This window comes from Camelina sativa, chromosome 17 (genome assembly GCF_000633955.1).
Source record: "Camelina sativa cultivar DH55 chromosome 17, Cs, whole genome shotgun sequence".
Lineage (NCBI taxonomy): Eukaryota > Viridiplantae > Streptophyta > Magnoliopsida > Brassicales > Brassicaceae > Camelina > Camelina sativa.
In genome coordinates, this window is record NC_025701.1 from 27938274 (window position 1) to 27956056 (window position 17783).

The 17783-nt window shown below is 29.7% G+C and overlaps 1 protein-coding gene and 2 long non-coding RNA genes across 3 annotated transcripts; 2 read left to right on the plus strand and 1 right to left on the minus strand.

Moving 5' to 3' along the window:
* On the minus strand, positions 591-2245 carry LOC104758173. The gene is made up of 2 exons (XR_762641.2): positions 1724-2245; positions 591-1439 (listed from the first exon to the last, which is right to left on the minus strand). It is a non-coding gene; the product is annotated as an uncharacterized LOC104758173 (long non-coding RNA).
* On the plus strand, positions 9861-10668 carry LOC104758174. The gene is made up of 2 exons (XM_019239008.1): positions 9861-9888; positions 9947-10668. The coding sequence occupies exons 1-2, from the start codon at positions 9861-9863 to the stop codon at positions 10411-10413; spliced, it is 495 nt and encodes a 164-aa protein (XP_019094553.1). The 3' UTR covers positions 10414-10668.
* Positions 12408-12993, plus strand: LOC104758175. The gene is made up of 2 exons (XR_002036312.1): positions 12408-12576; positions 12668-12993. It is a non-coding gene; the product is annotated as an uncharacterized LOC104758175 (long non-coding RNA).

A 17783-nucleotide genomic window follows, 5' to 3' on the forward strand; every position in this document is an offset into this window, starting at 1 on the left:
GTTTGTGCGTGTTTTTCATTTTACAAAATAATTTAAGCTATGAAAAATACTAAATTTATTTTAAAATACTGTTACAGAAAATATGATCCATAATTAATATTATTGTATTTAATATAAGAAATAGAATTTTTAACTCAAGAAAAATAACACGAAAAGCCAAAACATTTACCAACAATATATAAGGGGGCCGTTTGACCCAAAAAAAAAAGGGGACCTAAAGCATTTCTTCATAAGGCACTTGACACTGCCCCCATTACATACATGTCTTAAAGAGTACTTCAAATGTCTATGGATGGATATAACTGTGTTATAAGTCATATGCATGCTGGTATCAACATTTAACATGAATTATTAATATATAGTTGTGAGTGAACCTATGCAACCCCCAACAAACAGATCAGAAACTTGATTCTTGGAAGAAAGATATCAGACACATCAAAAAGAAAGTAAACACTTTTCTCCGACAAAAGAAAGAAATATATTTCAAAGATTTAGAATTTAGTTAATTAGCATAAGCGTGTACAAAGATGAGAATGCAATATAACCACATAGACATCAGGGTGTATAGGTAATTAAGATGCATAATCACATATATGTAATGTATAGAGATACAGATAGTGGAGAGAGTAATAAACCAAGGTGATGACAGAAGCATAGAGAGCACATAGGAGTGGAGATGCAGATGGTCTAGCTCTCTTGGCTCTTTTTATTGTGACTCACCATCAACATTGACGGCTGTTTGCATAGCATTCTTAGTGCTCTCTATCTTCTGTCAACAACCACACTATCACCCTCCACTACACATTTTTTTTTTTTTTTTATCATCTAGAATTTTATTATTCAAACCATTACAACTTAGGATTACAAGCTAAGCCGGCGGAAAAACATGATATCCCCGGAGTCTAAAGCCGGCGGAAGAACAAGATATCCCCGGAATCTAAAGCCCTATGCAAGGGAAACTAAGAACTGAAAAACAAGGCTATTACAAAGATTGAAGGAAACACCCATAACAAAAACATACCAAAACAAAAACCTCACAAAGAAGGATTATACCAAAACCCACAAGGAATGCTAACTTCAAGAGATCCTTTGCTTGTATAAAACGAAGATGCCCTCGGCCAACCTTCGAAAATCCATTCCTCCTCTAAGAAACTGCCTAAAAGTAACAGAACTCCTATGGTAATCTTCATAATCCGCAAAGACAGAACCACTTAGTTCTTCACACTTCTTCCGGATACGGCGATGTCGTATACAAGGCGACTTTTTTGCACCTAGGTAGAAGCAAAACCCATAGGACCAGACCTCGAACAGATCTGAAAAGCAGAGACTAGGAGCGAACAATCCAAACTGGACACCACCAATCACAAACAAGGACAGCGGAAGATCGAACCAGAGTGAACCCAAAGAGAACTCTAAAGGACACATAAGAACTTGTAGGCCTGACAAACACCACGACGAGGAATCGTTTGTTCAACAAACAAGCATAAACTGGGAGCCTCAACTTCTATCCAAAACAGTCAGAGACAAAACGAAACCTAATCAACTAATTCCGGGAAGATATTGCCTTATCCCCATCCCATACCGTGGGAGAAGAAGAAGAGGTAAACGACACCATCTCTAAAACTGAAAACAGCCTGAACCAGCCTACTAAATGAAACAACTAAAGCGATTCCATCTAACCCTAGCAAAACAGCAAAGAGGAAGGGTTGGATAGTTGGTTTACCGGACCAAGGAGCTGGAGCGAGACAAAAGGTCACCGATTCGCAAATCCTTTTCTAAGACAGAGCAACCATTAGATCTACAGATCTCGGAAGCCCAGAACGACAACTCTCTCTGGAGAAGCTGACCACCTGCCATGCCTCTAAAGCTCGCCGAGATGAACCACCGTCAACCTGACAACTCCTCTCTACTTAACCACCAGAGGTAAGACGAATCGAAAGAAACAACAACTAAACGAAAAGGGAACTACTGGGTACCCTCTCACGGCTGCGACGAGGAGCGCCGGTCACCGGAGAGGGCAAGCGGAAAACAGATCTGGATGGACGGCGGCTGGTTTTAGGTTTTAGTCGAGAGAGAAAAAATAGGTTTTAGTCGAGGAGTCTGATATTCTTGTTTTTTTTTTTTTTATATCATCCACTATATATACTTTATAAACAACAACATGGACTAGGCATATATAAGTATCTATAGACTATAGATATGATGGGAGACCATTATATATGTGTGTGAGAAAAGAGAGTGTATATATATACAGAGGCTGGTGTAGAGTAGAAACCTAAAAAGTGTAACAGAGAATGGTGTGTATATATAGGAAAAAAATTGAGACCACGTTTCTTATTAAAAGGAATGAAATAGATAACCAATAAAGGAACGACATACCAAGTCATTGACTATTTCTTTTAAGTACCGTCCTTCACACAAACACACATCGAGAGGTACCAATGTATGTACCATATTATTATTTTTTGGATGCGTATGTACCATATTAATAATGTTACTTAACCAACAAACCTTAAGAAACATGAACCATATATATAATATTAAAAAGTTTTTATGATGTATTTAAATTCTTGTACAAGCTTTCTAATCACATTGAGTCATTACGAAGTTTTTCGGTACATCAGTTAATATAATCTTACCAAAACCTATACTAGTCACTTTTTAAGAACACTTAAATTTGGATGTCTCATACCAAAACGGCAAAACCTATACTAGTCCATATATATAACATATAATTATACCAGACTTACAATATTGATTAATCCAAAGAGTATATTTGTTAAATGTATACGCACATAACAATAACTGATTTCTAACCTCGATTAAGAACATATACCACAAAACTAACACATAGAGTTAATTTGTATATATGGTTCTCTGAATCATTGGACAAATACATAGTTTGTGGGTACATAAAAATAGTGTAGGACTAGTAGTTAACTGAGCATGAAGACAAAGATTTAAGTAGTGGCTTCCTACCATGAAAATAATGGATCGGAATTACATATTAAGAAGCAGCTTTTTGTACATCTAGACTTTGATTGGAGGAGAAAAAGTTGAACTGAATATGAATCTCAAACGAAACCCCAACACGTGATTGATTAATTAGTACATGTTGAAACGATATATGTCATATTACAAGGGAAAGCGATACCATAGCTAGATGAGGAACAAGTCAAAGCGAATCATAACACCCTCTTCTTCATCTTCTGTCAAGAATCATAACAGCTCGACTTTGGGATTTTAATATCATGTCTCAATTCTCATGTGATATAGGAGTGTGTAAGCGTATCATCGTAACTGATTTTTTCAAATGATATTACAACGCACAACTTGCTGCACATGCACACGAAAAAAAAGGACAAAAAGAGAGAGAACTTTACCATTTTCAAGATATATACTATTTATATTTGTCTTGTGACACGTTTCGAGTATATATTGAATAAATGATTGAAATGTGTGGAAAAATGTGGTTGTACAAATGTGTGGTAGGCTTTGAATCATTCAAAGATATTATCTCTCTCTTCATTTAATCATTTGAAAAGGATGCACTACAAACATCTCCCACCACTCTTTGCATTTCACTATATTCTTTTTGATTAATTACATATACATTTTATAATATGTACAAAAATTTACAGCTTCATTTCTACAGTCAAAAATCTAAAGCTACAGCCGTAACCAATCATACCCTCTACATTTCTAACATAAGTTACGTGAATATGAGTTTCTCTATATATATAGTTGTAGCTCTTAATTTATGTTGGGAAACTTGTTGTTCTCCTTAATTCTATAAGAATTTATAAGACTAATATATAGTTCAGTTAATGAACATATTAATATACTAGTAGTCACTTCATGCTACGCACGGATTTAGTTTATATTGTTTCTGGATATTTGTTTGTTATTTTTTTTTATCTTCAACATCTTTTTTTTATCTCAAAAACACCATATCTTATTAAGCCGGTTCAAATAGGATAGTCTCGTGAGCTAACCATTCCAGAACCTGCGGACTTATATAGGAAAAGAAAAATCCTCGTACTCGAGCCGCTTTTGCAAGATGGTCGACATGGACTTTGTTCAATCTAGGTATACATCCAATAGAAAACCTCCTTTGATAAGATTGAAAAGAATCTAATTCTGAAGCAAACGCTGGGCAGTCTTTTAACTCATCTATGACACTTAAAATCTCTTGACAATCTGTCTCAAAATGAACCATATCATATACCAGAGAGAGAGCACTTTCCATACCCCAGCATAAAGCCTCTAGTTTTACATGGTGATAACAAATAGGGCATTGCTCTTAGGCCCTTGATAGGCCGCTCTAAGCCAGACAAAAGAAAGCCAATACATGTAGTTATGTCGTTCTTTTTGTAATTTTGGAGAATGTTAGTTAAGACAATATTAATTAAATTTAAATATTATGTAAGATTTGAGATATGAGAGTTAGTAAAATGTGTATCTTTCTATTTATAAGAGAAATTATAGTTAAGAGCATATGGAAAATTTATTATTTATTTGGATAATAAATGCACTAATCTTTATATCAATTAGGTAAATGTAATTTATACTTTCTCTTTTTTACCTGTCGTTTAAGGTTTTCTCACACAAATTTTTAAAAAAACTATTAAATCGTCTGTTTTATATTTTATTAATGTATTTTATAAATATTTCATTGGTCAAAATTTTAAAACAGCAGGGAGAAAACTGGAATATTCACCAAACATTTTCATTGAAAACCTAAAACGAGAACTAAATTAAAACAGAGGGAGTATTTCATTGTTATAGGAGTCACATAAACTTTGTGAGAGTTATAGATATGCAATCATTTCATATTAATATATTTTCATATAAATATGTAATATTTCTAAATACTATTATTAATCATTCATTGCATTACTATAAATATTATGAAAGTTACAAAAATGAGAGTTAATTAGTACAACATATGGGATTGATGAGATAGAATAGAGAAGTTAATAAAAAATGTGTCAGGTTTATAAAAATACATTATTGTGAATTAATAACTAAAATTATCTATTGTTTTAAATATATATTCAAGAGTTATATGTTATAAATATAGATCTATGAACAGGCATCTTAGCTAATCAAATCATGAATTTTAATACATATTCACTTCTCTCTTTAAACAGAAATATATACAGTTATCTCTTTATCAAAAAAATATATTCTATTCTTATTTTGTTATTTAGATATTATATATTAAAATATACTTTAGTTTATTAAGTGGATTGAAAATAAAATAAAATAATGTAATATCAAGATCATGTGAATTATTTATATTAAAGCGTGGAAATAAAACAGCCAGTTATTACTCGACATTATCCTATACAACCCAAATATATATATATATATATATATATATATATATATTATAATTTTATATCCTTAAACTATTTAATCATCAAATTATTTGTTAAGCAAAAATTTTATTATGTAAATTCAATTAAATCAATTTGTTACACTAAAAATTTAAAGAAACAAAATGACACTTGTGAAAGAAGAGAGCATTAAATGACAATCTTTTGGAGATTTCCAAAAGAAAATTTTTATTTAATTATTAGATGATATAATATAGTTAGGTTTCTTTCAACTCTTACTCTAAGAATCTAACGCCCAACATCATTATATATTAAATAAAATCAAATGCACATAAAATTATTTATTTTCTTTTATAAATATTTTAAAATGATTGCATAAATCATCGAAAGATGAAAAATGGTAAAAATAATTTACATTTTTGGAAAAAATATTCAAGACTTAGTAAGATNGAAATAAAACAGCCAGTTATTACTCGACATTATCCTATACAACCCAAATATATATATATATATATATATATATATATATATTATAATTTTATATCCTTAAACTATTTAATCATCAAATTATTTGTTAAGCAAAAATTTTATTATGTAAATTCAATTAAATCAATTTGTTACACTAAAAATTTAAAGAAACAAAATGACACTTGTGAAAGAAGAGAGCATTAAATGACAATCTTTTGGAGATTTCCAAAAGAAAATTTTTATTTAATTATTAGATGATATAATATAGTTAGGTTTCTTTCAACTCTTACTCTAAGAATCTAACGCCCAACATCATTATATATTAAATAAAATCAAATGCACATAAAATTATTTATTTTCTTTTATAAATATTTTAAAATGATTGCATAAATCATCGAAAGATGAAAAATGGTAAAAATAATTTACATTTTTGGAAAAAATATTCAAGACTTAGTAAGATAATATTTCTTCTAAAGTTAGGAACTTCCCGAAAAGAGATGATCCGAACAACGATACTATTGTTACCGGTGTTTTGTTGTTCGTTGGAGATTGAATCGGGGATATAATAGAAAGTAAGAGGGGTGTATTGAAACCATGATTTTGGAAGATTTTATGGGATTTAAAATTTTTTGAATTTTGATAGATTGTAGGGAAGTTGATATAATTTATGGTGAAATTCTTTCAAATCCCACCAAAAACCATGAGATTTGGATTTCTGTATTTTTAACTAAATAAATCCCCTCAAATCCTCCAGAATTCCTAAAACTTATTAAAATCCAAATCCATAAACTGTTTTGAATAACAGTGGATTTTAAAGTAGATTTATAAATCATCAGTTCAATAACAGTGGATTTTAATGGACTTTTTAAAATCAATAATTGAATAACATAGAATTTGTAAATTTTACACAAATCACTTAAAATATCAAATTGAATACACCCTCCTAAATGTTTTAGTTTTCACAATAGTCTGAAAGAGGATATGTTTGTAACTTTGTATGGTAATAGGTTNATTTCCAAAAGAAAATTTTTATTTAATTATTAGATGATATAATATAGTTAGGTTTCTTTCAACTCTTACTCTAAGAATCTAACGCCCAACATCATTATATATTAAATAAAATCAAATGCACATAAAATTATTTATTTTCTTTTATAAATATTTTAAAATGATTGCATAAATCATCGAAAGATGAAAAATGGTAAAAATAATTTACATTTTTGGAAAAAATATTCAAGACTTAGTAAGATAATATTTCTTCTAAAGTTAGGAACTTCCCGAAAAGAGATGATCCGAACAACGATACTATTGTTACCGGTGTTTTGTTGTTCGTTGGAGATTGAATCGGGGATATAATAGAAAGTAAGAGGGGTGTATTGAAACCATGATTTTGGAAGATTTTATGGGATTTAAAATTTTTTGAATTTTGATAGATTGTAGGGAAGTTGATATAATTTATGGTGAAATTCTTTCAAATCCCACCAAAAACCATGAGATTTGGATTTCTGTATTTTTAACTAAATAAATCCCCTCAAATCCTCCAGAATTCCTAAAACTTATTAAAATCCAAATCCATAAACTGTTTTGAATAACAGTGGATTTTAAAGTAGATTTATAAATCATCAGTTCAATAACAGTGGATTTTAATAGACTTTTTAAAATCAATAATTGAATAACATAGAATTTGTAAATTTTACACAAATCACTTAAAATGTCAAATTGAATACACCCTCCTAAATGTTTTAGTTTTCACAATAGTCTGAAAGAGGATATGTTTGTAACTTTGTATGGTAATAGGTTGTTTTTAGAAAACTAAACTTTATAGAATGTTTGAGCCTTTAAGAAGGAGAAAGGATTGAAATCAAATATTAATGATCATAAATTTGCAAGAGTTTCATAATAATAAGTTGAAAATGAGAAGTAATATAAACACAAATAAAATTAAGGAGAATAGTGGGTATAAGATAATGCATAAAATGACGGTATTATTTTAAATCAAAACATAATTGATTATGTTCATAATTTATTCTGAAATTCCTAATATGAAAACTTATAAATTTTATATAATTCAAAAATACCATGAAGTTTGAAACAATAAGTGTGAATCGAATAAAATAATTATAGAATTAGATCAAAACCATCTAACAATCTTACGTAATTTTCCAGAAAGTAAGCTCAAAATTTTAATTTTATTTGTACAATTTTAAAAAAAAAACTAAGTTACTTAAATAATACATATCCACCATCTTACTTAAATTTGATTCCGTTTGTGCCCGTGAAAATTATATAAGATTCAAACACAAAAATTAAACCCAAGAATTCAAACCTATAAATTTAATTTAATGTTGGTATAGTTCCGAGATAAAACCAACCACAGACTAATATAAGATAGCTTTAGATTCTTGGGGGCTGCATATGTTTCTGAAGGAAATGTAGATGTTTTTTTTTTTTTGGTTTTATGGACCTGTGTAGTTAGTTAGGTCTAAAGTATAGTTAATTAGATCTAGTAAAAAAAATACATGTGTCAAAAATATAGTAATCCAAGTGTCATCTCCTTAGCAAAAGTTGAGAAAAACCTTCTTATATTATCATAATAATATAAGATTTGTCTTATCATCAATTTTGAATATCTTCACTCTTGGGCTTTTTATTCGGGCATTGCTTGGAGTAGTCGAGGAATATATATTCTACAAAACTGATCTTCCGGATCGGACTTAGCCCGTAGGCTGTAGTTGTCATGTTTGTCACGATCGTGATGCCAGTACCTTGACTAAAATTTTCAATAAAATTTGATTGGTAACACTAACACCCCTTGGTCATAGTATCTGACCAGTTTTTGTCCCTATGAGTCATGCGTCAACCATTCACAATCCATCCTCTGTAACCAACACATGGCAAAAAGACTCAAATAAGACTAGCTAGCGAGCTAACAAATTTCAACTCATGCAATATCAAGCTCCAATCACATCGAAAACATTAACGATTATACAAAATACTTCTACTCATCACGCGCTAATACTTCTGAATAATTATTTATGATTTATTGCTCTTTTGATTTTTAGCATACCACACATTTTATAATCATTTTCTCATGTCTATGTCCAACCCTTTTTTTTTTGGAGTTTATATAGTCAATTTCCAACATTTTTTTCTCTAGAGTTTGACAACATGATGGCGACATATCCATTGAAAATTTTAAGGAATTGCAAGGTGATTCTACGAGTTTATGCACTTATAGATGCCAAGATTAATTAGGTCCCAAGATTACATGAACGATTATAAGTACAACCTTATTTTTGGTTTGTACCATCTATCTCTCTCAGTATCTCTGTCCACGAATGGGCGTGTCTTTTTGACTATCCAATAATGGTTCGGTATAAGAATCTACATGTCTCTTTGGTTATTCAGAGGTTTAACTAGGATTAATTATGTTATCATATCTTAGCTTATTATTATTATTATCATACTCTATCTTAACTTTGTCAAAACGTGACACTCGGTTCCTTATTCACATAATATTATTGTTTTTTGCTTAAAAAAAATATTCGATTTGGACTTCTATTATTTTAACAACAACAAAAGTCCAAGTTTGTGTCCAATAGTTCTGTACCCTGTAACGTATAAGTGTTAAACATATATTGCATTTTTTTTTTTAACATCAATTAAACATGCCAATTGAGTTTCCCAAATTGTCATAAAATTCTTGTCTCTGGTAGAAGGTGTTGCAGAAGCATATATTTCCATTTCTAGTAAGTAGTAACCAACTCAATATATAAATACTACAGAAAAAAGTTAGATATGTATCATTGCACGTTGTTTTTCACTTTTATCAGTAAAAGTGCTCTAATTAAGTTTCCTGTTTTTTCTTTGTTTGTTTAAACTTAAAAGTGAAGTATTCTTTGTGGCCACGGTTTTGTAGATTCGAATTTTTATTTATGTAAATTATTTTTGAAATTCATGTGGCTTTGAAAGATTCATAAAGATATATATCAATATTGGGATAATAGCGACAGGTCTTAAGTGGAGATTTATAAGATACCTAATTGTTTTATGTCAGCTAAGTCGGCAGCGTTTCCACGTAAAACCATCTACAATTTTATATAGTTTTGTATTTATCAAAACAAAATAATATATAGTTTGTAAAGCGACAGAAGTATATATTATATTTGTAGATAAATATAAAACTATTAAATCGTCTTCTTTAAAAATCATTCATCTTTTTTCTTCAAGAACACGATCTCTCTTCCTTAGAAGAATGGAAGAAGAAGACCGAGCAAGAAAACAAATCTCTGTTTTGTCTTCAAAAAGATCCCAAACCGCAAACGCAAACGTAGCTGTCACGGCTTCGTCGGAGGTGGCGTTTAATGTTTGTTGCTTATGTGTTTATTGTCCTCTTTGCGTTCTTTGGTGCTGCATCAAACAGCCATGTACGATTGGATGGAGAGCCATCCTAAACGCCAAACGCAAATTAAGCGGTTGCAGCGGCTGCGGTAGAAGCTTTAGCAGGAGGGTTTTGGCAGCTGATTATTCGTCGTTTTCGGATATTGATTCCGATGATGTGAATTGCAAAGCTCATCATAATTGCTCAAAACGTAACCGGTGATTATACAAATTTGTATTTTCCACATGCCTTTTTCTCCGATCTGCTGTTTAATTTGGTTGTCCTAAACGCGGACGCTAAACGCTGGAGTTGACTTCGTATTGCTGAGTTTATGAAAAACCTCGAGATTGAGCTCTTTTATTTCGATGATTTAGAGTTTAAAGATGTATATATTTTACTTGGTGAGGAACAAAGTCTTTTTTTATTTATTATTATTGTCATCATCAGTAAGGAATAAAGTTGTGTGATGTTGTGCCTTTTTTTCTTCTTCTTCCGTTGTTTGTTTGTATAAATATAGGAAGAAAAAAAAAAAACCGGGAAATTGCCCTTTGCCTAAGAAAATAACAATAATCACATGAAGATGTAAGTATATATTTTACATAGTACATAGTACATGAAAATTTAATTGCCAGAGCTTATTTGATTTTATAGTTACATTGCGTGTCTGGTGTGGTGTTTGCTTTGTTGTTTTTTTTGTATTTTAGTTAGTGTTTTTGTTAGTTTGTTCGAGAAAAAAAAAAGTTAGTGTTTTTGTTATATTGTGCGTTTGGTATACTATGAGATTTTCTTCTCTTTGTAACAACAGGTTTTTTTTAATATCTTATACTCCCTCCATTTCAAAATATAAGATGTTTTAGAGAAGTTTTTTGTTTCATAATATAGGATGTTTTCAAGTTCCTATGCAACTTTTAGATTAATTTAGTATTTTATATTATGCAGTATTGTTTCTGATTGGTTGAACTTGGTAAATGTAAAAACTTATTAATCTGCGTGCTTTGGTTAAAACATCTTATATTTTGAAACGGAGGGAGTACTAGATTTTAACCCGCGGTATACCGCTTGCATATAGTTTTATTATTATTTATATTTTATATTCTATTTGTTTGTTAAATATTAGATGTTTTATAAATAGAAAATAACCTAATTTTTCGGCCGCTTGTGAGACTAAATGTTTATATTAATTTTTTAACCTGTAATATACTATATGATCATTTATTTATTATATTTTAGTTTATTTTGTTTAGTGTTTTAGATTCTATTTTAATTTTTAATTATTAGAACAAAAAATAAGGGAACTAAATACATAATAAGTCATTTATATGATGTGATTAAGTCATATTTTTCCTAATGAATTAATTATTTTACACAATCTTGGTAAAACAAATTGATTTTATATGTCAGATATTATAATATTTATAGTGTTGGTAAATAATAAAATGAGGATTTAACCCATGTTAACACATATTTAATAATATTTTATTAATTCCAACATGTTCTTTTTATAATCACATTATATAGTATTTTAAAAATTTTTATTATTACATATTCATAACATTTTAAATTTTATTAAATTTATATATATATATATATATTAATTATAATATTTGAATAATTAGGAATCGAAGTTCTTCTTACGTTAAGAATCAAAACTCACAGGTTTGGAAAATAAAATGAAAAATATATCATAGTTTATGTCTCTATATAATATTGATTGCTGTTTTTATTTTTGGTTTGAATGAAATGTAAAATATTTAGGAAACAAAATCTGAAATGATGTTACTTTTGGAAAGTTTTTAGGGATTAAATTTGTAAATAAGTTTTTAAATACATATAACTTCAAGGGTAAAACACTAAATGTGTACTTCAAAAATGATAATATAGATTTAGGAAGCAAAATCTGTCGTGATACTATTTTTGGAAATTTTTGAGGGGTTAATGTTGTAAATAAAAATTTAAATAAGTAAAAAATAAAATGGCATAACACAAAATGTACTTTAAAAATGTTAATATATATATATAGAATCAATTAGGAGAAAACCACTTTCTCTGATGGTCTTTGTAAAGGCTGCCACTTCTTGCATAGTTTGTAGAAATACCATTTTTTTGGAACTAAGGATTACCGTCGTACCCCCGTCTGCTGAGATTCGATTTCTAATGCTACATAAATAAATAATTCGTGAATAACTTATTTATCCGACCTGCCCGTGCCCGTGGAAATAAGGGGCAATTGTAGTCGCCATCCCTTTGTCGTCTTTAAAATAAATTCCACTGTTGCTAGTCTCGGCCTTGCTCTGCAGTTACGTTTTTCTCTTCTACTTTTACTTCCGAATACTGCCAATCGGAAGCCATATAGCATCGCCGGATTTGATAGAAGTCTCTGGATTTGTAAGTGAAGAAGTGGATTTACCCAGCTCACTGATTAAATTATATATCACTGCTATCTACATATTAACGGGTATGCTGTTTTGATTTGTAGGTTACCTTTCAGCCAAATCGTCTTTAGCGAGGATGGCAGACCATGGATCTCCTGCTCCAAGTTTGTATATCTTAACACCATTCCGATTGGGTTGTCATTGACAGAACTTTATTTGGCGGTACTTCCTAGGGTTTAGCTTCAAATAATGGTTTCAACAACTCATAAATCTAGGATGTGTAAGCCGTCATTACGTTTGGGTTCACAATGTTCCTTGTTTAGTCGGCCATGCTCTGTAGGGTTTAGAACCCGTTATTATATTTTCAGAACGCATACGTCTAGGGTGTCTCTGTCGTCAGGACATTTGGGTTGACAATTCCCTTTGTTTACTTGGCCATGCTCTGTAGGGTTTAGTTCCCGCTACTATATTTTCAGAACTTATACGTCTAGGGTGTCCTTGTCGTCAGGACGTTTGGGTTGAAAATTCCCTTTGTTTACTTGGCCATACTCTGTAGGGTTTAGTTCCCGCTACTAGATTTTCAGAACTTATACGTCTAGGGTGTCCTTGTCGTCAGGACGTTTGGGTTGACAATTCCCCTGTTGACTATTCCACAATGTCTTCGGATGGCCGTGCCTTCAGCAGCACTGCTTTCATGATCAAGAGACAATAACATATTTAAATGGGCAGCTGTTCTCTTGACTTCCAAGAAGTTACGAACGCTGACACTGCTTGTTAACACCACTGGAGGTCGTGAATTTACTGAGAACACTGATAGTTGTGAAGGAAACCAGTAGCTTAGTTTAGGCGTAAAGTTCATCCCATCAAGTTCAAACTCCTTACGCACCATCAAGATGAGGTCCTCGTAACTGCTATCCTTGGTAATGGAAATGCTCCGTGCGTAGCATTCTTTAGCAATGTAGAAGTCCCAAGTTCCCGTATCAGAGCATTCCCAACACCCAGCAATGACAAAGACTGTAACTTCAGATCCCTGATACCAATGAACACGTAATAGACGACATTAGCAACTAGTTAAGTAACGGTTATCACCACCCCACATAAACCATTCATCGCAAGCTATAGTTTATTCCCTACCACATAAACTACAAACTTGTGGGTTAAGTAGTTCGTCTGAGATACGAAAATATAGTATAACAGAGGGAGAAGACAAGTTACCTGCGGATCCATTGATCTCTCACAAGTCCTGCTTCTAATACCGAAACAGAGTTCGGCTGTTGTCTGGAAAATGTGTTACAAGTTTTTTCCCCAATATCCACGATAAACAAGTGCCTCTACCATATCCTCTATTTTTCCACCACATTTTATAGATCCACAAAATACAGAAACCCTACGGACACAGAGTCACAAAAGTCAAGAAATCCACAGTACCAACAATCGTATCGCTGAACAGCCCCCTGCCCAGAGAAATACGATTCCCAAATCCTGCCCGGAAAACCTAATTTTTCTTTTGAAACCTTTTGACTATCCCGCGCATCAATGGAGGGCAAAATTGAGAACAAAGTGGTAAATCCAAAAGCTCCGTTAAGAAGTGGCAGATCCACAAAGTTTGGGCCGAAAATGGCATTCTGGACAAGAAGCCCATATATATATATATATATAGTTAATATGAGAAGGTTTGAAATAGGGGGTGAGTCTCTAATGGATTTTAATTTAAGGGTCTCCATGGGGGTTTTTTGCCAAAGAAACCAAAGTTTAAGAGAATTTTTCCGAGAACCATAAGGGGAAGACCGAGATGAAGCTGAATTAGAGATTTACTGGGAATGAAGCCTAAGCAATGAGGACACCCTATTGGATTTAGAGACGAACCTGTTAGAGAAATAAACACAACACTCTACCTATGGGAGTTAGAGACGAACCTGTTCGAGAGATAAAGACAACCCTCTTAGAGAGGTAAACATTGCATAACCCCCATGGAGACCCTTATATATATATATATATATATATAGATAATATGAGAAGGTTTTCACCTAACTTTGCATAACACGATGACATTTGGCAGCGTATATTTTCGACACTTGTCTCCACTTCCCAATTATTAAATTCTTTTAATTTATTTTTCTCAAAAGTACATACATTATTTTCATATTCACTAAATTTAAATAATATTTCTGTGCTAAAAAAGATATTGACATTTATACAATGTCCTTTTAGTAATTATATATAGATATCATTTATCAATATTTTATATAATTGACATAAGATTATAATTTTGCATAGGTATCCTTTATCAATATTTTATATAATTACCATAACATTATAATTTTGCAATAAAAAAAGAATCAAATATTAATATTATAAATTTGGAAAAACAAATTTCCGATAATTAAAGATTTAAAGATGGATATCATAATTTTGGAAAAATATAATGTGATGGTTACTAAATTCTTTACTAATTTCAAGCTATAAAAAATTATAATATTATAATAATTATTTTTTGACAAAAAAGTATAATATTTGTTTCACAGTTTTTGTGCCAAAAGACCAAATCAATTTATTCTAAAAGAATTTCAAGATATAAAACAATATGATATATTTTTTTAATAGTAATCATTAACACAATTTATTGCATATTAATTCTCTAATGTAACTCCCAATGTTTGAAAAAAATTAAAAACACAGACAAAAGCTATGGTATATTTATTCTTTGAAATGTAACCATAACTTCCATGATGTTTGACCAAAAAAAACTGAAAAATCTCTCATACTACTATAAATTTATCTATAAATAGCTAGACAAAATCTTCATCAAACATCATATTCTACCTCTCACATAATTTTCTAAATTTTTGTAATATTTAACTTTTTCTTTATGTGACATTTGTAGGTTTTGAAATAAATAAGTTGAGCCAAAATTTTAGAGCATATATAGAAGTGAACATGTGAAATGTGGTTATTCATTAGAAAGAGTTAAATAAAGAAGGTCTTCGACACATAACACATTCTCACTTGTAAATGTTGGTAAATGTTGTTTCGAATGCCTATTTTGTATATCAATGTTGTAATTTGTTTTTCTTTTGATCCATTTGATACATTTTTCATATAAAAATTTTAGTTTTAGATCATAATTCATAAACCCTAATAGATTTTATATCTTAGTCACAATATTTATGCTACTTATTACCCATGCTATATTTTATACAAGTGTTTGTATGTTTCACCCATGAAAATGAGTTTAAACAAATATTAACTGTTTCGAATACTATTACTTTAAATTTGTTCCTTAACGTTACAACTGTGTTTGTATGTATTTATTAACTTTGTTTCCGATAAGCATTTTCATAGTCCTTTATTTTATTTATAGGTTATGACTTCTGATGAGAAAGGTTTTGCGATGGTTTAGCGTTTAGGGTCGAGGAAGATTTGGACGTCTAGGTGATATATATATCTCATGATATGGGTTTCCAAAGCCATGTGATTCTTCCAAATTCAGTTTTTATTTTCTTACACAATTTTGTCTTAATTATTTTCTTAAAATATAATTAACATCTAATTTCTTTTCACAACATTATTGTTTGGGTTATACACTTATTTTCTCTTCTCATATGTTCTATTATTTATCCTAGCCATGATCTATTATTGATGATGTGATGATAGTGGTTACCCGCAAGCAGAGCAAGACAATTGGATATGACCATGTGTGTAAGTTTCATCAATACACATTTAACAAGACTCACGTCTACAACGTGTTTATCAAGTCGAAAGATCCAAAGATCACCCTAAGCTAATCCCAGTTGCATTCTAGAGAAAGAGACGGATGGAAAGAGAGAGAAAAACAATGTCTTTGAGAAGTAGGAAGATTTGAGTTATCTCTTCTTCCACTACAAGAAAACAGGAAATAAGCGACTACAAATGGCGACTACATATGTAGTCGTCATTTTTTGCGACTATGTAGCGACTAGGAGGCAACTATTTTATGACCACAAATGTTTAATCGTATATTAGTCGCCTTTTTCCTACTACATAATATAGTCAATATTTTAGTCGTAATTTAGCGACTTCTTAATAACTACATCGCATACCTAACAAATAGTCGCTAAATAGTCATCAGTTTAGCTACTAAAATGCGATTTATGATAAAAGTTTCCAAATTTAACCATTATTATATATATATACATACATAAGAAAGTCTAATTGATATAATATATTATAAACTCTAAAAATTATATTATAAACCCTAAATCTTGAACTTTCAATTCTTAATCTTAGAAATTAATTCATAAACCATAAAATCAAAACTTAACCATTATTATATATATACATAAAACCAAGGTTTAATACTTACATAAGAAAGTCTAATTGATATAATATATTATAAACTCTAAAACTTGAACTTTCAATTCTTAATCTTAGAAATCAATTCATAAACCATAAAATCAAAATTTAACCATTATTATATATATATATATATATATATATATATATATATATATATATATATATATATATATATATATATATATATATATATATATATATATATATATATATATATATATATATATATATATATATATATATATATATATATATATATATATATATATATATATATATATATATATATATATATATATATATATATATATATATATATATATATATATATATATATATATATATATATATATATATATATATATATATATATATATATATATATATATATATATATATATATACGTAAAACTAAGGTTTAATACTTACATAAAAGAGTCTAATTGATATAATATACTATAAAATCAAAAACTTATATTATAAACTCTAAATCTTGAACTTTCAATTCCTAATCTTAGAAATTAATTCATAAACCATAAAATCAAAATTTAACCATTATTGGATATATACATAAAACTAAGGTTTAATACTTACATAAGAAAGTCTAATTAATATAATATATTATAAAATATAAAACTTATATTATAAACTCTAAATCCTGAACTTTCAGTTCTTAATCTTAGAAATTAATTCATAAACCATAAAATCAAAATTGAACCATTATTATATATATACATGAAACTAAGCTTTAATACTTACATAAGAAAGTCTAATTGATATAACATATTATAAAATCTAAAACTTATATTATAAACTCTAAATCTTGAACTTTCAATTCTTAATTTTAGAAATTAATTCATAAACCATAAAATCAAATTATTTACA